The sequence below is a fragment of the Echinops telfairi genome, unplaced genomic scaffold (assembly GCF_000313985.2).
Source record: "Echinops telfairi isolate 266 unplaced genomic scaffold, ASM31398v2 ScPeMD7_9;HRSCAF=40, whole genome shotgun sequence".
In the NCBI taxonomy this organism is placed as follows: Eukaryota; Metazoa; Chordata; class Mammalia; order Afrosoricida; family Tenrecidae; genus Echinops; species Echinops telfairi.
The window spans coordinates 80,664,762-80,686,378 of NW_022103906.1; the positions used below are offsets into that span (position 1 = coordinate 80,664,762).

The window sequence follows — 21,617 nt, forward strand, 5'->3', positions numbered from 1 at the left end:
CCCAATTTATTAAACGAAAAAGGGAAAATACAGTAAAACATTTTGGACGTTACAATTATCATTTATTATTTATTATATTATTTATGGCATCAAGCGTATACATTATGAGCCAATCAGTGGCAGTAATGACAGAGCATGCGCTGTTACCCAAAAACCACGATAGAGTGAAGCCGCGGAAGTCGAAGCGCGAAGTGGCGAGTTACCCTTCTAGACTGTCCTCTCCTCTGCTGTGGTTCTTGTCCGTCTGCTGTGTACCAGGCACTGTTGAGGGCTTTGAGATACACGGCTGATTTCTGAGGGAGTTGTGTTCTGACAACTCCTTTCTAAATTGGCTCTGATATAAATCAAATGCTTCATTTTTAAACTTTCCATTATTAGTGCCTTTTATTAGCATCTTTATAAATTGGAATTTTATGTCTGGGTGCAACTTTTTATGTGGTATGCATTATTAACTATAAGATGTAAACCAACAAAACCAGGTTTGTAAGTGAGGTTCACGGTAACAGGAATCTGTTATGGCCATAATCTGTCAACTATCTGTAGTGAACACAACAAACTAAAATCCTCATCCTCATGGAGCCCCACATTCTCGTGGTGGGGAGGTAGACAGTCATCATATAGGTCAATGACTTAGAGGATAGCAGGTGGTATGTGCTACGAAATAGCAAGGTAAAGAAATTTTATTTTTGTTATTTGTAAGATGTCACTATTTATGGGATCATTGTTCTACTCCGAATCAGATGACCTAAAAATAAGATGTCACTAAATGTTCTTTCTGTTCGTTAAGTTGGAGCTACTTCTCTGCTAATGGTTTTATTATCTAATTACCATTTTTTATTTTATATTTAAGTGTTCCACAAGGTCATTGTTGGGTAGAAAGAGAAAAACCAAATCCGGCTCCTTGAGGAGCACAGGGACTAGTGATTTACATCTGCTCCCACTAGTGCACCCCCCCCGCCCCCCCTCCAGTGACCAAAAGCAAGCTATGAGGCTCATTTTCTTTTTCTTCTTATGGTAAAGTTTTCTGTTTTTTATATGTACTTGTTACTAAAATGACTGAAATGATTTAAAAGCACAAAAGATTTGTTCAGGTAAATATAGATAAGCCTCATCCTGGTACAGCCATTAGAACTAGATAGTCAATCACTTGAAGCTAAAAATATACATAAAAGCAAAGTTAGTGTGGGGAATTGAGGAAAATGTTTTTAACGTTCCTATTTCATTTATTGCTTTTGGAACTTTCTCCGGTAAATTACAAATGGAGTGATGTTTTTGAATAAGTGAATGTTAATTTACGTTGTGAATTGAACTCATACTTGATGGCAAAACAGCTCTTTTTGAGGTTTTGCCTATGCCTTACTTTGTACTACTCCCTTTCATGTGTTTAGAAATTAATACTATTAGAAATATATGTTGTTTGTAAAAATGTCATGAGAATTAAACAAATGATTTGGAGTTTTGATGAAGGATTGGGTTGAAACTACTTCTGTTCTAACAGCTGTTCCTGAAGCCAGCTGTACCCCGTAATCAGCGACTTAACACAGAATGACCTCTTTTGTTTGAATACTTTTAGTTTATGTTTATGTTAATCTAAAATAGTCTTATTGAATACTTAGCACTTAATTCATTAATTTTATTAAGGCAATGTAAAAGTCCATTTCAGTTTGCTCATAAAACTATACATAATTGATGATTAAGGACTGGGTATTACTTTAGCTAAGGCTGTGTAGATTTGAAAATTGTAGTTGGTCCTTGGAAAAATGAACTTACCTTTCTTATCCTTTTCCTTTTGTGCATTAGGCTACTGTGGCGCTGATATCAAGGCCTTGTGCACCGAAGCTGCCCTGATTGCCCTGAGGAGACGTTACCCCCAGATTTATGCTAGCAGTCATAAGCTGCAGCTGGATGTTTCTTCAATAGTGCTCAATGCACAAGATTTTTATCATGCAATGCAAAATATTGTGCCTGCTTCCCAGCGTGCTGTGATGTCTTCGGGACATGCACTGTCCCCTATCATAAGGCCACTCCTAGAAAGAAGCTTCAACAGCATCCTAGCAGTCTTGCAAAGAGTGTTTCCTCATGCTGAGATCAGTCAGAGTGACAGGAAAGACGGTACTATAAATTACTTCTCTGTGTTATTGTAATGGGAACATTTGTGCCAGTATAAATAATGGGTTTTCTCATAAGGTTATTTATGTATCATGAATATAGAAAGTACTTATTTCACTTTCCATCATATATTCCAAGCTTAGCATACTGGCCACCCTGCAATAGGGACGTGGTGAATGTTTGTAGGGTGATTGAATATGAATGTTTGCTCATTGGGCTATTATGAGCATCTCACGTAGGAGAGCTAATGAATTTTAGAAAAATTAACTATAATGAAAATAGCTTATGTTTCTTTTGTTATTTTAAAGCTTTTGGATAAACTGCTATATATTCAACTTCAAAGCAATTTTACCATGTAGGGACTCATTTTTATTATATAGGAGACTTGGAAACTTAATAAAAAGATAAAAGGTTATATAAGGGGGCTTCAAAATTTAATGGAGAAACAGAACAAAAAGATATTGGAGTTTTTCCATGAATTTTTGAAGCTCCCTGTAGAATCTAAATTGCTTTCGCAAGTTCATTTAAGAAGAGCTAAATAGAAATTTTAAAAGGGTAGCTTGAGAAGACAGAGCATTATAATGAAATGTGCAGACCTGGAGTTAGAAAACCAAGAAGGAAAAATATCTTAAGCTGAAAGAACTGAAGGAAATAATCAAGAAAGCTTCAAGTCTTTGTAATGAAGGATTCCGTGGGCAAAAAAATTCATGATGCAGGAGGCATTAAAAGACAGTGAACTACTACGCAGTCAGTGTAGCAAAAAGAGCTCGTTGGCATTCAGTCATTTCAAGAGATAGTGTGCGATCAAGAATTGATGGTACTAAAAGAAGTCCACGCTGCACTGAAGGCACTAGTGAAACGGCTCCAGTAATGGACAGAATACCACTTGAAATGTTTCAACAAGTTGATGAAGGCCTGGGAATGTATATCAAGAAATTTGAAGACAGCAATCTACCCAACTAAACAGAAGAGAATTATATTTGTTCTTATTCCAAACAAGTCCACAGTAGTATGGAAATGATAGAACAACATCATTAATTTTAATGCGATCATTTAACAACGATTTTAGCAGTACATCAACAGGGAGCTGCCAGGAGAGGATATTGCATGAGGGATATCATTGTTAACATCAGATGTATCTTGGCTGAAAGCAGAAAACCGCATTCTCATGTTTAGTTGTGATTTATTGACTATACAAAGGCACCCCACTTGACTTTGTGGATCATTACAGGTTCTGGGTAGATTGAGAAGCATGCAAATTCTAGAGCACTTCGTTTTCCCGACCGATGGAGCCTTGGTTAGGTGTTGCGGGGCTAAAGGCAAGGTGGCCATTCAGCTCTATCCGAAGCTCTGCAGGGGATAGATGAGGCCTTCTGCTCCCAGAAAGATTTACGGCCTAGGAAATACAAAGAAGCTGGTTTACTCTGTTCAATAGAATCAATCACTCTGAGTCATAATCGACTCACTAGCAGTGAAGGTTTTGTGTGTACATGCGCACATGTGTGTTTGCTCAGGAGGCACTATCAAGAGGCCATATTGAAACAGAACAAGGAAATACTATGTGGTTTAAAAGATGTGCATCAGAACCATACTCGCCTCTACAGGGGGAAGAACAACAGAAAACACAGGGGAAGAGAGACAGCGGTCAGTGTGTAAGATATGAAAATAATAATAATTTATAATCTACCAACAGGGTATGAGGGTAGGGGGTGGGAAGGGGAAAAATGAGCTGATACCAAGGGCTCAATAGAAAGTGAATGTCTAGAAATGAATGAAGGCAACGTATGTACAAATATCCTTGATGCAATCAATGTATGGATTGTAACAAGAGTTGTAAGAGTCCCCAATAAAATGATTTAAAAAAAAAATCTGCACAAGACCTCTTCAGAGTGTTGAAGAGGAAGAATGTCCCTTTGAGGACTAAGTTGCACTTGACCCAAGCCATGGGATCATTTCTTTCCTCATATTCATATGGAGGTTTGACATTGAATAAGGAAAATCGAAGAAGAATGAATGCATTTGAGTCATGGTGCTGGTGATTTATGAAAGTACCTATCTACTGCCAGAAAGGAGGGAGAAATATTAAATCTATCTTGGAAGGAGTACAGCCAGAATGCTGTTTAGAATTGAGAATAGTGAGATTTTGTCTCATGTGCTTGGCATATGTTATCTGGAAAAGAAGGGCATCATGCGTGGTTAAAAGGGGTAGCAAAAAAAGGAAGAGCCTCAACAAGATGGGTGGACACAGTGGCGGCCTCAAGCATAACGATTTTGATGGTGCCAGAGGACCAGACGTTGTTCTCTGGTATGTAGGGTCGCAATGAGTGGATACAACTCAACAACTTAAAAATTTTAATATTTTAATAAAGTAAGATTTGGTTCCTCTTATTCTCTGGTACCTGTCATTACCTGATAGAAAACAATTGGATCTAAAGCATTTTTTCCCTTTCTGTTAATGACAGGTACCAGAGGATAAGAGGACAAATCTCACTTTGATTATTAAGATATTAAAATGTTAAAAATAGATTATTCTGGTTAATTTTATCTTCCTTAGACTATTATGCTTTCTTTGTATTATAAAAGATATTATACTTTATTTTCCAGATTACACTTAAAATACTTTGCTCTTAAAATTTATAGCTTAAAAAAATTTTTTTATACTGTACATACTCGAGTATTAGCTGACCCGAATATCAGCCGAGGCACCTAATTTTACCACAAAACTTCATTAAAAATGTGCTGAAAAACTCGGCTTATACACGAGTACATACAGTATCTGTATCTGCCACTGAGAGTTGATGTAGAAAACATTCCCTCATTTTATTTCTTTGTTTTGAGAGGAAGGATATGATTTCTGTCCGTTGTAATTTTCCCCTTAAGCTGCTGCACAACACACATTGTACTTATTTTTATTTGAATGAATTGTTAGTTTTCATAAATGCACGTGATGTACAACTAGTAATACTTAAAAGAGGTACACCAGGTTAATTTTTCAGTAAGAAGTAGTCGTTTGGTTTTATTTAGTCAGAATTTAAGACCTTTATATAGCTAAATGCTGCTTGAATGAGTGCATTTTTAAGACTTGCTTTGTATGATTGAATTTCTGACTCAACTGAACTAGATTCTCATTGAAAAGGGTGTGTGTGTACACCATTTAAAAAAATCAGTTTGTGTGCTCTTTATCCTTTGTGTAAGAGTTAGTTATAACTTACCTACTCCATTAATTAAACCAACTATATTTAATAAAATTGACTCTTTTTGGCCAAAATAGATGGAGAATTTTTAGTAAGTGGATAAATGTTTTAGTCCTGCCACTTCCCACCAGACTTGGTTGCGATTAACCAACGAAGCCTGTCAAATGATGGCTTAAAACATTCTGTGAAAGACTTAGTGTTTGTTTCACTCTTTAAATATTTAAAATATCATAGCTTGCCAACCTGCCTAGTAGTAAATCTATTATTTGATAGATTAATTTATTTGATTTGTAGTCCAATTTCTTTTTAGCTTAGAGCGCTATTATTAAAGGACTGTAAAGCCTCATTCTTGTCTTTTAAAAAACAGATACAGAAGCTCTGCTTTTAGATGATAGTGAAGATGAGAATGCTCTATCGATTTTTGAGAGCAGTTGTCCCTCAGGGTCACCAAAGAGACAGCCATCAACTGGTGCCGCGCAGAAGCCCTACCTTCATTTCTCTACGTGAGTGTTTCAGTCATATCTAATCTCTTACCGTTTTCAGTGCTTTTTGCTACTTTGCAGCCTGTAGTAAAAGTTTGCTTATAGTTGTGACTGGGAACTTTATTTCTTTTTCTTTGGATGCAATTCTGGAAAAGTCCATGTACTTTTTTGGATGGTAATAATTAGTTGATCCTCTAATCAGGAGAACTGTACTTACTGTAGCTTACTGGGCTTTCTGTTTTGTTTCATTTTAAAAATGTGATCGCATTTGTTGTTCTTGTTGTTGAAGAATGGGAGACAGCAGATTACCCTTAGATGCCAATTCTTGCTCCCAATTTTATTGCTTTTTAAAATTTGAATTAAAATGGACAGAAATGAAATCGACCTAGATATAAGAACACTATTAAGTTATAATGTTTGGGATGATAATTTAGGAACTCTTGAAAGATATTTTTGTATTAGAAATTGCTCAGTGATTTAATAACCTCTGATTCTACAAAATCTCATTAATTTATAGTTTCCTAATTTGGATTTAATGGTTATTCTTTTTACTTTTATGTTTCCACTAGTTACATTAAGCCAGCTTTTGTTGTGCCCTTAATAAAGAAATAATTTTAATGTGAATGTCATTTTAAATTAAGAGAATAAATTAAAAATTACTAACATCATCACTTGTATTTACATAATTAGCATGATGGTTAAAGGGCCACATTGTAGAATTACATTTGTATCAGAATTGGCTGGATTGCCTGTAATTTTCTTTAAGAGTTACTTTTTATAAGTTCCATCTACAGCTTGAATGGGAAGTTCCTCCCATATAAGTTTTAGTAAATTATTGTAAAGTTAGATATGATTCTTTGTGTGCATGTTTCTTTTTTATTTTTGAAATGAAACTTACGTACATTCATCTATTCATATTTCTTGAAACACTGTTAGACAGCAAGTTCTCTTATTAGAGACGTTTCTTGCCTCCAGACGCTTTCATGCAGGGAGGTCTTCTGAGCCTGCGGGAGCGTTTTGTCCGTGTGGGACGGGTGCCCTAGAGAACGCCACTAGACACTTTCCTTGGTCTGCAGTTGGGCCATTTTTATTTGTGGATCTGTTGAAAATTTACTTAGATTTGAACTATATAGTAACAGGTAGAAAGAAGTTAACAAGTCATGTACTTTAATTTTATAAGAGCTTCTTATCAATAAATACAGAGGTAGATTTTGGCAATAGAAAAAACTTCACGCCTGATTTTGAGTTCCAAGATTTAAGACTGTTCTCTGCCATTGATTTAATGTGTGACACTTCGTGGCTCATCTTAATTTAGTTTTTATAATGGCATCGGGTTATATGTTGACCTGCTAATCACAGTTAGCAGTGCACCATCTGCTCCGTTGGAGAAAGTGAAAGTGAAAATGGAAGCACCAGCACCTGAAGGTAATCTTGTTCAAGTTCTGGTGACCGCATTCTGGATTCTCTGTAGGTATATAAGCAGAGCCACACATTCCGAGTTTGTATCCACCAACCAGTTGTTCAGGAGCCATGGTGTAGTTGGTTACATAGTGGGCCATTAATCACAAAATGCAATAGTTTGAACCAGCAACACGCTGAGGGAAAAGGTGACACTTTCTATCCAGAAGGAGGATAGCTCATTTAGAGCTGGTATGAGTTAGTCTTATCGCTCTGTCAGTGTCCAGTAATTTAAACCTGTGGCATAGTTAGAACTGCAAAATAAATTTCAGAAAAATTTCATTTTTGTACTTAAAAAATAATTTTTAGGAGGCTCTTATAGCTCTTATCACCATCCATCCATCCATCCATCCATCCATCCATCCATCCATCCATCCATCCATCCACGTGTCAAGCACATTGGTACCTGTGTTGCCATCATCAGTTTCAAAACATTTTCTTTCTACTTAAGCTCTTGGTATCTGCTCATCTCCCCCTTCCCTCTCCGCCCACGTCCTGCTTCATGAACCCTTGATACTTTATAAATTATTATTTTTTCCAGGTCTTACACCGACTGCTGTCTCCCTTCACCCACTTTTCTATTATGCCCCCGAGAGGGGACTATATGTCAACCATTGTGATCGAATCCCCCTTTCTCCCCCCACCTTTCCCTTATCCTCCTTGTTTCGCTACTCTCATTATTGGTCCTGTTGAGTTTATCTGTCCTGGATTCCCTGTGTGCTCTTATCTGTACCAGTGTACATGCTCTGGTCTAGCCAGATTTGTAAGGTTGGGGTCATAATTTGGGGGCAGGAAGGGTTAAAGAACTAGAGGAAAATTGTATCCTTCATTGATGCTATACTGCATCCTGACTGGCTGATCTTCTCCTTCTCATTTTTTCGATCTACAAGTTGTGAGAAAGTCTATTTTCCAATCTTGTACTTACTAGTAAAGGATATTAAAATTAAATTTTAATTTCTCAACCTAACAGGTAAAATCTACTTTTCTTATTTTATCTCCCATTGTCTTAAATTTTATCTGTATAATGACTGTCCAGTCTCGTTGTGAAGGCCAGAATGAAGGGGGGCGAAGAGTGCTCTTTAATTCCATACTGTCCAGTTGTCTATCTTTCGTTTGTCGTCCCATATAAGCAGGAGCTTCATTTCCCCGTCACTTTCTGTGAGCTTTTGTTTTGAATAGCTTCATCGCCATTCTTTCAAGTGCCCCAGGTAAAATTTGATATCATCCTGAATGCCTTTATTGTCCTTTCCTTTAGTATCCAAGCATTGTTGATTTTTCTTACTAAGTAAGTTTCGTGCTCGCTTCGGCAGCACATATACTAAAAACTTAAGTAAGTTTCATCTGAGGCTATAGCTTCTCACTTTTTCCTGACACTCTTCTTCTTTAGATTATCATTTATTATCTCGTGCTTGGATTATTATGTCAGACTTGTATTTTCCTATAAGGCTCTTTTTCCTACTGACCTAGAGCTGTGTTCCTAAAGCAGGTATCTGATTCCGTCATTCCTTTGCTTAAGTAGCTTATTGTGTCTGATTATGCCATACTATCACGTTCAATATGAATTCCGAACTCTTAACATCCTTCATCTTCTGATTCTTCTTTTTCTTCTCCACCCTAACCCCTAGCACCTTTACCTTTAACCTTCCCAAATCCCCAGCCAGACACTGGCTGTGTGAAGAACAGGATATCCACCCAGGGCTACATCCACTATAGATTCTGTTCTTTTGCACATCTTTTTACTTCTTTTTTGAAATTAACCATTTTTGCCCCTTAATTTGTTGGGCTGCTCTTTTGGTAATACTTTCCCAGTAAAAACTTAATTCCTTATTGGGATCTCACTGTACTTTGAATTTAAACAATACCACCGAATTATAGTAATCTATATAATTCCTTTTACCACTATATATCATTTAATTATGAGTTCTCTGATAACAGTGATATTTTTGTCTACCTAGCATGATATTTGGTTCCTGGGCTTTCATCTACAAGGGAACTAGCAAGCCACGAGGTGGTGTGGTTTGTTAGGGTTGAGATAAGCTGCTGTCTCACACACATATACATACACCCAGTAGCGAAGAGTTAAGGCACATGTATATTAAAGCATAGCGTCACTTCAAAAGAAATGAAGTGGGCCCCTGCGAGAGCTGAGAAGGATACCTTAAGCATCGATAAAATATGTCTCCCTTGTGAGTTGAGATGAGGACGTTGTCTAGGGAAACGCTCTAGTTTTTTTATATGGCACTGTCAAAGGGGTCTGGGGGTTGACACTCTGCAGATGGTCGAGCCACTTCCTCATGTACTCAGTTTGCCCTTGGGTCTCATACATCATTTCTTTCAGGTTTATCTAAGCTGTTGCTGTGGGTCAGCATGTCTTAGAATTATCTGTGAGGACAGTCCTGTGCCAGAATTTCACTGGGGCCTGACTTCAAGGTTATGATGTTTACCTAGCCAGTTCTCACAGAGTTCGTCACTAGTTTCACAGGTCCTTTGTTCATTCCCTTAGCAGATAGGAAAGAAGCCCCTTGTCATTGAGGTACAGAATACCAAGGACTGAGATAATCAGCAAAAGAGGCATTCTACAAATGTTTGTTGAATGAACAAACATTTAAAAATGTTATGTACTTCAAATTTGGTTTTGAATTGTCTATTTTGGGGGGCTATGGCTGTTGCTTTTAAACACTATGTACATAAATTTCTATATATTAAGGTTAGCCCCCCTCTTTTTATGGCCAAGTCTTTCATATTTAGTTGTTTGAAGTTAAAAAGTTCAGAATTCTATTAATTAAAAATCTATAACTCTCGTTTTCTTAACAGCTTTTGTATTTTTAAAAGTTGCTACTGCACAATACACAACAAACTAACATTGTGATTCAGTGCCTATTCTCTTCCAATGATGTGTGTTTCTTTTCTTTGGTTTATTGTGCTTTTTTCCCCCCTCTTTATTCCAGAATCTTTATTGAGATCTTATGATGGCTCTGTGTGCATTTGTTATTCAATAATATGTTTCAATATCAAGTATGGAATGTCTTAACATAGTGGTTTAGAACTGGGACTTTACAACCATATGAATCTGAAATAGAATTTGAGCTTTAATATCTAGAATATATACCTATATTCATATATAGATGTATATATTATACCTGTTTGAGCCTTGATTTCTTGATCTATATCTTGCCTAATATTTCGGGTAGACACTGCAGAATGTATGGTTTTAAAGTAATTATATCTTGTGTGTATTGCAGGTCACCGTACCACCAGCCAACCTCTTACAGGCCAAGATTATTGCTGTCTGGAGAACGAGGCTCAGGTCAAACTTCTCACCTTGCTCCAGCACTTTTGCACACTCTAGAAAAATTCTCTGTACACAGACTAGATCTCCCAGCACTTTATTCAGTTAGTGCCAAAACACCTGAAGAATCTTGTGCACAGGTAGGTTTGTAACATAGCAGATTATTATTGCTTAAAAACAACCCCAAAAAACAACAAAACCTGTTGCCATCGAGTTAATCCGGACTCACATCAACCCTGTAGGACAGAGTAGAACTGCCCCATGGGGTTTCCAAGTCACTGGTCTTTACTGAAACAGACTGTCATTAATTTCTTCTGCAGAGTGTATATGGTGGGTTCAAACAACCAACCTTTCCGTTAGCAGGAATTATACCATGATGCTATTGTGTGTTTATCGGACTTTGTCCATTTACTCAAAGTTATCTAATTTGTTAGCATATAATTTCTCATGGCATTTACTTAGGATTTTAAAAATTTCTGTAAGGTTGCTTATAACGTCCTTTCATTTTTAATTTTAGGTATATGCATCTTCTCTCTCTCTTTGTCAGTCTAGTTTGAGGTTTGTTAATGTCACTGATATTTAAATAAACAAGTTCTGATTTAGTTATTCTATCATTTTCCTATTCTCTATTTTTTTCATCTCTACTTTTATCTGTATCTTTGGGCTTGTTTCTTCTTTTTCTAGTTCCTCAAGGTGTAAAATTAGATTACTAATTTCTTCTTTTTTGAAATCTAGGCGTTTACCACAATTAATTTCCCTCTGAACACTGCCTTTAGTCTATAAGTTTTGGTATGTTATAAGAATGGTAATATGAATATAATTAGCATTAATTTATTAGCATTCTCCTATTAGGGTAAAGTAGTTTTTCAAGTGAGCTCATTGATTTTTTTTCCGCACTGCTTATGTATAATATCTTTTAAAAAATCTTATTTCTTGAATTAAGATGTGTAGGCATTGAAGAAAGGTCATTTCTTTTGCCTTTTTCTGACTCTCATTTCAAATTTGTGATTTCTGAATTATGTCTTTACTTATACTTTACCTTAGAGGTATTGGAATTATATAATATATATACATATATATGCAAATATGCATATATATAAGTATATGTATATGCAAAATACTTACATAAGAGATATATATCTTAGCATTTAAACAGACCAGTTGCAATAGAGTCAATTTTGACTCATGGTAGAGTCATATGTTATAAAGTAGAACTGTGCTTCTTAGGATTTCTAAGTCTTCCAGAAACAGGTCACTGTCTTCTAAGGCCCATCTTGGGTGGGTTCAAATCTCAGACCTTTGGTGTGCTTAATTGTTTCCATGTCCTAGGGCATCTTCTGGTAATAACATTTGACTATCCAAACCCCTATTTAAAGATTTTGTTTTGGAATCCATGGTCTGAACAAAAGCTGCATGCCAGTATTTTGCTCCAAGTTTTATGCATCTAACTCATCCTGACTTTGTCAATAATATTGATTTATGCATTTGTTTATATTTTCCCTCATAGACACAATCATGCTAGACTTATATCAGTACAAAGAATTAATCAGTACCATTTAAAATAAAAGCCAAGTGATTTAGTAAAACAGTATAAATTTTAAAAATAGACCTGAGAGGAGATAGAACACTGGCTGTAGACAAAATTGAGCTTGTGTCTTAAGAGCACTAAACCCAGACAATTTTATAGGTCAGCAGTTCTCAACCTGTAGGTTGGACTCCTTTGGGTGTCGAATGACCCCTTCACAGGGGTCGCCCGATTCATAACAGTAGCAAAATTATAGTTATGAAGTAGCGAAATTAATTTTTTGGTTGGGGGGTCACTACAGGTCGTGGCATTAGGGAGGTTGAGAAACACTGTTATAGGTGAGGGGTAAGATCATGCAGATCCTATTTAAACAGTTCCAATGCATAGACGAAGGAACGCTACAAAGTTAGTAAAAACAACACCAGTTTAAAAAAAAAAAAGTTTCCCTTAGGAAAATATTATAAAGAAAATATTATAAATGGAATGTAGCACTGCATTAAATTCATTTCAACATTATAAGAGATAAATACTGGAAAGGATACATTAAAGTACAAATATTTCCCTGGGCTGTGATTGTATGCCTATAAAACTTAGCATAAGCTGGAAATTTATTAGGGATAATAAGAGAATTTCTTAAGGTGGCAAATTCAGATTATTTTAAAATCAATAATTTCATTTTATATAAGTAAGTTAGAAATCTAATAGAAGTTTCATTTAAAATAGCAAATGAGTATATATACCATGGGATTAATGACTATACAAGGCTTCAAGAAGAATCAAATATTAAGGATAGCTGAAGAAGTTATAGATAAACCTTTTTTTAATTATATGTCTTTAACTTATACTTCAAGTTTTAGTCAGATTGCCTAGATTCAAGCCTTAGCTACTGTTCTTAAATATTACCACCTTGCCCATCTTATTTGATATTATTGAGCCTTATTTTTTCACATAGGAAAGGGAAATAATAGTACCACAAAAGGCTGTTGTGATGATCAAAATCAGCTCATCAAATTGACTGAGCTATAATCATCTTTTATCAATATTGCTCCCCATAAAGATTTCAAGACATGGAAACTTAAGATTTGGTATGTGGAAAACGATTACAGCTTGCTTCTGTCTTCCAAGCACTGACACACTTAGTGTAAATTAAATTGAGTTATCTGGTCTAACATGAGCCTGAAAGATGATTTTTAAAAGGTAAATGTCTTAAATCTTTTTATTTATATGTGTGGTGATATGAAAAAGGAGATGTTGATATTTCTGATCATGTGGAGACCATGTATTATTGTGCCCATATTTTAAAACAAATATGTACACAGCCATATGGCAACACATTTTCCTCCCTTGACTGCTGCAGCAATTAATGATCTGGTTGGGATGGATAAAAAGTAGGGGGAGGAGCTTGTGCATGCTATGGGGTTTTTTCCTCACTATCTATTAATATTTGAAGTGGTTAAGACTAATCCAGGGGTTCTTATTACAAATTTTGGTTCTCTAGCATTAGAAAAAGAGATTTTTGAATCTGTAAATTTGAGGTAGGCCTTAGGAGCCTGCATCTTAAGCACACATCTCAAGTGTTACTCTTCAAGGCCTTCAGTAGATCACAATCTTTTCCTAGTCTTCTAAAGGCTCAGGAAGGACAATGAAAAACTGATGTACTCTAGGGGATTTTTGGTTACCTCACTAAGCTAATATGTGGTTGAATATCAGTATTTGCAATACTGATGCATTTTATGGGCGAAATACTGTGTGGCAGAGCAAGCATCAAAAGAATATATGGAAGGTATATTTACTATTTTATACTCCTTTGCTTTTATTTTTTGATGTGTCAGTCTGCCAGGCATGATTCTGCCTTAGTGAATGAATGTTACTGAAAGTTTTGCCCTATATCTAACCCTCATTGTGTACGTAATGTTCAGTCACTTAAGCTTTTAATCTGTACAAGTCAACAATTGATGTATTGCAACATGCACACATTTAATTGCCTTTTCTCAACAGTGTTTTAAATTTTATACCATTGACTAGATTCATAACATTATCAATAGATTTACTTTATACCTTAGGAGGATGATTTATAATCTCTATCGTAAAATAGTAGTGATGTCTCTAAAGTGAACCAAAGACGTGTATAAACCACAGATAGATGAATGGATTTGGGGCTCGTATTTAATTCTGGCTCAAATCTAAGAATGACATGACCCTACTGGGTATTCACCCTCAGGAAGAGGTCACTGAAGATATGGGTGCTATAGCAAAGTGTGGTGAAAAAATCGGATGACACTCAACTATCAGAAAGAATAGCATCTGGGCTCTTAAAGAATTGTCTTCAAACAAGCACCCATCTAAGTGATGCATCAGTTAAGTCCAGATGGAAGAATCACACCAGCCTGTATGATCCAGGGCTTGTAAATGATATAATCCTAATTCAAGGGAGCGGATGATAGAAGGCTATGGATGACAGTGAGTGTCTAAAATTCAGTTGCAGGGTTCGGTCTCCACATGGTTTAAGCCAATATCACAAAGTATCAGTGCTGCTCCTCTGTTCCTTCTCTTGGTCTTCTTGCCTTGGCCTCTGGTCTGGCCACAGGCTCTGTGGTCTAGGTCCCTCTCCCCGTGTTTCTCCCCCCCCCCCCCAAATAAAAGAAAAAACCCGCAAACTCATTGCTATCAAGTATTGCTGACTCATGGTGATCCCACAGGAGAGGATAGAACTGCCCCTGTGAGTTTCTGGGACTGTACCCTTTAGGAGAGTAGAAAGCCCTAGCTTTTGGTTTTGAACTGTGTGAGGAGGAGCTTTTGGTTTCGAGTTGCTGTGTTGCATTTAGCAGCCCAGTGCATAATCAATAGGCCACCAGGCCTAGACGGAGATCTCAGATGTGCTCCACTTCCACTGGACCAGGGATTTCTCTGTGTGTTCCTCCTTCTGAGATTGCTCTTATCCACAAAAGATGGAGGTGTGGTTTCTGTCTTTCAACTGACTGCACATCCCTAAGAAAAACAAAAGATAGTGACTTGGTTACACTCCCTAGTAAAGTTACTTCTACTAAGAATAAAATCCCACTTGAATCCTGTAACAGAACTCCCTCTAAAAGTTGATTATATCCACAAGCAGAGGTTAGAGGGGCCATTTTAATAGACTGTATCTTTCATTGGGAAGAATGGAAATTTTAGAACACTTAATTATGCTAGTGTGGAACCTGTGCATAAGGGGGCATTGCATAGTTTAAAATTAGGAAAGGTGTGTATTAGCATTGTATTCTTTTCTATACTTATTCAATCTGTGTCCTGAGTAAATCTGAGAATGTAAAGAATGTAAAAAAAAAAAACCTGAGTAAATCTGTGAAGAGGAATGTGGCATCAGGACTGGAGGAAGGTTTATTTATTTATTTTAAATCATTTTATTGGGGGCTCATACAACTCTTACCACAATCCAGACGTTGTGTCAAGCACCTTTGTACATTTGTTGCCATCATCATTCTCAAAACATTTGCTTTCTACTTGAGCCCTTGCTATCAGCTCCTCATTTTCCCCCTCCCTCCCTGCTCCTCCTTCCTTCCTAATCCCTTGATAGTTTATAAATTATTATTTTGTCATATCTTGCCCTGTCCGATGTCTCCCTTCACCCACTTTTCTGTTGCCCATCCCCCAGGGCGGGGGTTATATGTAGATCCTTGTAATCGGTTCCCCCTTTCTACCCCATCCTCCCTCTCCCCGACCTTGCCACTCTCACCACTGGTCCTGAGGGGTCCATCTGTCCTGGATTCCCTGTGTTTCCAGTTCCTATCTGTACCAGTGTACATCCTCTGGTCTAGCCGGATTTGTAAGGTAGAATTGGGATCATGACAGTGGAGGGAGGAAGTATTTAGGAACTAGAGGAAAGTTGTATGTTTCATCATTGCTACACTGCACCATGACTGGCTCGTCTCCTTCCCGCAACCCTTCTGTAAGGTGATGTCCAGTTGCCAACAGATGGGCATTGGGTCCCCACTCCCCACTCTCCCTCATTCACAATGATATGATTTTTTTGTTCTTTGATGCCTGATCCCTGATCTCATCGACACCTCGTGATCACACAGGCTGGGGTGCTTCTTCCATGTGGGCTCAGTTGCTTCTGAGCTAGATGGCCGCTTGTTTACCTTCAAGTCTTTAAAACCCCAGATGCTATGTCTTTTGATAGCTGGGCACCATCAGCTTTCTTCACCACATTTGCTTATGCACCTGCTTTGTCTTCAGCAATCAGCGATCGTGTCAATCATGTTGGGAAGATGAGTATCAGGGAATGTGAGTTTCATGGAGAACAAAGTGTTCTTGCATTGACGGAGTACTTGAGTGGAGGCTCAATGTCCATCAGCTACCTTAATACTAAGCCTATAAATATATGCACATAGATCTATTTCCCCTTCATCATATAAAAATATATTTACATATGTACATGTCTGTATTTAAACCTCTATAAATGCTGGAGGAAGGCTTATTAACAACCTGCAATATGAAGATGACACAATTACCCTAGCAGAATTTGAAGAGGATTTGAAGCAGTTACTGATGAAGACCAAACACCACAGCATTAATAGTGCATTGCCTTTCAGTGTAATGAAAGCAAAAATCCTCACAAGTGGGTTCATAAGCAACCGCATGATAAATGGATAAAAAAAGCTAAGTTGTCAAAGAATTCATTTTATTTCAACCCACAATCAGTGCCTATGGAAGCGTCAGTCAAGAAATCAAATTATGTATCCCATTGGGTAAAAATCTGCAAAAATCCAAAAACAACTCTTTAAAGTATTAAAAAGCAAATATGTCACTTTGAGGACTAACCTACGCTTGCCCCAAGCCAGGGTATTTCATTAAGTTCCTAGAGGTGTGGAAGATGGACAGTGAATAAGGAAGACTGCAGGGCAATTGATGCCTTTGAAAAATGGTGGTGGTGAAGAACATTAAACATACCATGGATAGCCCAAGGATGAACAAATTGGCCTTGGAGGAAGTACAGCTGGAATGCTCCTTAGCAGTGTTGATGTCTCGCGCACACTGGACATGTTATTGGTAAAGTAGTTCCTGGAGAAGATACTTGATAAAGTAGGAAGTCAGCGGAAATAGAGGAAGACCTCCCGGAGAGAGGGTGGCACAGTGGTTGCAACAATGGACTCATTCGTAGTAACAATTGTGCGGGGAGCGCAAGATGAAGTAGTGTTTTATTCTGTTGCACATCGGGTTGCTGTGAGTCATAATTGACTTGTGGGCACCTGACTAGAATATTAAAGGAATTTTAATTCCTGGTGGTGGTGTGGACTACATACTGAGCTGCTAATCACAATGGTCACTGTTCCAACCCACCAGCTACTCCGTGGGCCAAAGATGAGGCCGTGTGCTCTGGTAAAGATTTAAAATCTTAGAAACCCAAAGTGGCAGTTGTACCCTGACTTGAAGGGTTGCTATACATTGGCATCAACTTGAGGCAGTGAGTCTGTTTGTTTTACTTTTCTTTCTTTTTTGTTTTCTTTTTAGTAACAACATTAACCAACAATTAACCCTATACAAAGAAGCCTGACACTAGTATCTGTTGTCAAAAACTTAACCTGTATTGTCAGTTGTGTCTAACATTCTTTAAAAAATTGAAACAACAAACCAATAGCTATACTTTTGATATTCCTAAATGATTTTCCTTTATCTTCCAGTATTTGTTTACTGTTGCTTTAAAAAAGTGATGAACATAGAGGGCCGGGCCAGCAAGTAGCATAAAGGGTTCAAGGGGAGGGGGAACAGTGGTGGTGGTGGCTGCGGGAGATGGGTGAGGATATCAAGGAATACTTGTAGAAAGAGAATGTTTGGAAACTGATTGTAGTAGCAATTATACAATTATCCTAGGTGTGATTGAAATATGGAATGATACAGGTACTAAATCCCAACTTTAAGAAACAGAATGTATTGAGTGTGGTTCTTTTTTTCTTTTAATATACCTATGATTGGATTAATCAAAAGCTTCAGAATTCTGGTATACCTGCTGTTATAAGTAATTTCAGCAAGATGGTTTTGTTATTTGTGAAAATTAAAAAATTTCACTTTACCTGGCAAGATTGTAACAGAATTTTCAGGGGTGGGGGGGAAATATTTGTTTGTTAAATTGCGTAAACAAGTTCATACACTTACCTCTGTGTGTACTTCGTAGGTTTCTTAATTTTACCATAGTCTATGTATGCTTTTAATACTTTTGCTTTTGCGTATCTGGGTTTTGGGATTTTTTTTTTAAGAGAAGCCCTTTTTTTATTGTTGCTGGAAACAAATGAAATAATCTTGGTCCTGATTAAAAATCCCATTGAAAACCTGAAGTCCTTAGAAAATGAATTCATCAGAAAAGTTTGAATTATTTAATTTTTATAAAATGTTGATTTGTGTTGTTACTGTCATTCAGAAAGAGGATAGTTGCAATTTGCAACAGATTCCCCGCACCCCCTAATGTACATAAAATATTGAGATAGTTTTATTTCTTGAGTCCCATTCACAACCGGTATGGTCCTTTCTTTTCACAGAGATGATCAATTAAGTTTAGTGTAATATAGATGCAATAAGTGATACATAAATTAAAGTAACCAATGATGAACATAAGCTTTATTTTATGCTAGCAAGGGATATGGACTTTTCAAAAGCTTATTTTAATAATATATTTTTATTTTTGTAGCAGTGAAGAATGTTTTCGCTCTCAGGCTTTTCCTTTGTATTAGGCTTTGCAAGTTCTTCACATTCATAATATTGTTAAGTGGCTGAGATGAATTCTAGAAGTTTTTTGATAGAAAGTTCTTTGGTTCTCTCCCATATTCTTTGAGGCTAGTGAACGACATATTGGAACTTTCTGTTTCATTTACATTTGTGTTAGAGATTACGGCAACTCTCAGTTTTTAAAGAAAATGGGTAAAGTTTCTTAATTTGAAAAACTCACCAAATTTTTATGTATCTAACATTTTAATTTGGTCGATAAGTATGGACTTCAACGTGTAGCTTTTGAGATGATTGGAATTCGTGTAATGTATATCATTCGTGCTTGCTTGCGTGGATCCTCCTAATAGCCTTGATATCCAGAGCAAGTTGTTTGTCCTTTTTTTTTTTTTCAATAAAGCAACTTTTAAAAATTATCTACAGGAGAGTGATGTCTAGAGGATGAAGGAGACCAGAGGGACTAAAGAATATTATTTAAATAAAAAATCAAAATGGACTGTTCACATACCTTGGTATTTTGTTCATTTGATTTGTGCAAGAGTGCTGGTCATGTCAGAGGTATTTTTAAACGGTTGGTTCAGTAATTTGGCCTACTGTCTTTTTTTTTCTCTATAACAGTTTTTCTGTTTTCTACTACACCTTGCACATCCACCAATCCAAGACACCCTATAGGTGAGTATTTTTCTAGTTATCAAATGGCATCACTTACTCCAGAAACAGTTGCTACTTCACTAAAACTAGACCTTATTTTTCTACTCTTGAGTTATTTGCTTGATTTCAGTGTGTCCTACTCCACAACTTTAAAGGTCATTAGAAAGCTGCTGAAGAACTGTTTTTTAAATTATAGAAAAATTCCAATAAGAGTAAAATTTTTTCCGGATACTTATACTAGGTTTCTCTGAAGTACTATTTTCAATCTCTAGTCTTTTAATTTTTACTCTTAGAAGTTGGAGAATTAGCTTAGGGTGGTTTATACATTTAAAGAAAATATATGTTTATTTTGATATTCTAAGATAGCATAGAGAAAGAGTTTTTTTAAAAGCTTCAATAAAAATCAAAAGTATTACTGTTGAGTCGTTTCTGACTCAAAGTTTAGAAATGCTCCCGGAGTGTTAGGCTGACCTCTCTCAGGAAGCCGGCTGCTCTCATTTTCTAAAGTGGCTGTTACAGAGTCGCCATGACTCGGAATGGCCTCACTGGCAGTGAGTTTGGTTTGATTTTTGGGTGGCTTTGAACCACCAATTATTGATTAGCAGCCAAATGCTTCAATCACTGTGCCCCCATCGCTCCACTCGATACTTGATTTAATTTTAAAATGAAATTAGGGAGAAAATTTTAGCACTGTTCCTTGGAGATTGGCATATAGTTGGGCTAATTCTCAGTTGTGGTAATTATATAGGAGGGTCCTTCAAAAAGTTCATGGAAAAATGGAATATTCCCTTGAATTTTTTGAAGCATCTTTGATCATGAACCATGACTTCTAGAAAGCCCAGACCTGTTTATTTTTCTATATTCACCTTAGACTTTTTCTTTTATCCTCTTATTTTTTTCCCTTCTAGATGTTCAAATATCATTTTAATGAGCCTGTGAAGACATTTTCCTAAAGATTTTGGAGATAAAAGGTCAATAGAATATCCTGCTCAGCTTTATTAATTTAGAGAGAATAGGATGAAAAGTGAAAGAAAAACAGGAAAAAAAAAAGGAAACACAATCAGACCTACTCGTTTAGAGCTTATAATGCTTATGTCTATCTCAGTCTTGCAAATAAATTTAGAACACTTATGGTCTTGTATATTTGGCTCTGTAAAGTTTTTAATCACTTAGCCTTGTGTTGCTATGCAGATGTTCTCAAAACATATTCCTTTAAAGCCATTTCCAGAATAAAAGACAAAATTTAATCTATTAAAGGCAAACTTTATTTCTGTTGTGCCTTGGGCATGGGGTAATTTACATGGCTGAATTAGGTGCTTAGTTTAATGAGGTTTCTTAGTCAGCTCCTTAGTCTTTTCCATATAATCACCTTTCTCTCCTGCTGATCTTCCTCATTTTACCAGAACACAGTGGGGAGTGGGAAAACAACGAAAGGTCACTGTCTTCCATATATCACCCTGTCTTGGGTGGCATGTAATTATATATTATATATATTTATATATATTACATATATTTATATATATTATATATATTTATATAATATATATATCATTAAAAAGTGCTTCGCTTGCCTTTGTGCCCCGATGTAGTTCTTTCCTGTTGCAAATATTTATGCCCCGAATCTTCAAAAGAGCATTTGTAGGCAAAATCCTTGGATTTTCAAGACCCAGGATAGGAAGGTGTATATTTTGAGAAAGTTTCAACATTTGAGTCTTAAAGAAGTTGTATTGTACAAATGTTCTGGATTGGTGGATATGCAAATATTGAAGGGAAGGGAGAATTACTACCTTTGATGTGATCATACGATATTTCTAATCTGGAGGAAAGTTTTCATCATTTTTTCATCTGGTTTGTTCATTGGATTAGGAGTTAATTTTATATACAATGTGTGATATTTAAAAATTCATGCAAGTGTTAAGTTTACTTATTAAAGAAAAATAATCCTTCAGTAAGTTTCCGGTAATCCAAGTCATTGTTAATTTTATGTTTATTTCCTTGTGCTTTAAATACTGCATATTGTTGTGTGCTGTAAAGTCGATTCCAACTCAAAGTGAACCATATGACAACAGAACTGTCCCAAAGACTTTCTGGCCTGTAGTCTTTAATGCAGAGACCACCAGGTCTTGTTGAGGAGCTGCTGGGTGAGTTCGAACCACTGAATGTTTAATGCAGAGACCACCAGGTCTTGTTGAGGA

The 21,617-nt window shown here is 36.5% G+C and overlaps 1 protein-coding gene across 1 annotated transcript in view; it reads left to right on the forward strand.

The window, feature by feature from the left end:
• Window positions 1-21,617, forward strand: part of ATAD2B (ATPase family AAA domain containing 2B) — a 173,536-nt gene that overhangs the window by 102,081 nt on the left and 49,838 nt on the right. Inside the window, exons 16-18 of the mRNA XM_004696060.3 lie at window positions 1,801-2,112; window positions 5,671-5,806; window positions 10,486-10,672. Coding sequence (XP_004696117.1) covers window positions 1,801-2,112; window positions 5,671-5,806; window positions 10,486-10,672 — 635 coding nt within the window. The remainder of the gene's footprint in view (window positions 1-1,800; window positions 2,113-5,670; window positions 5,807-10,485; window positions 10,673-21,617) is intronic.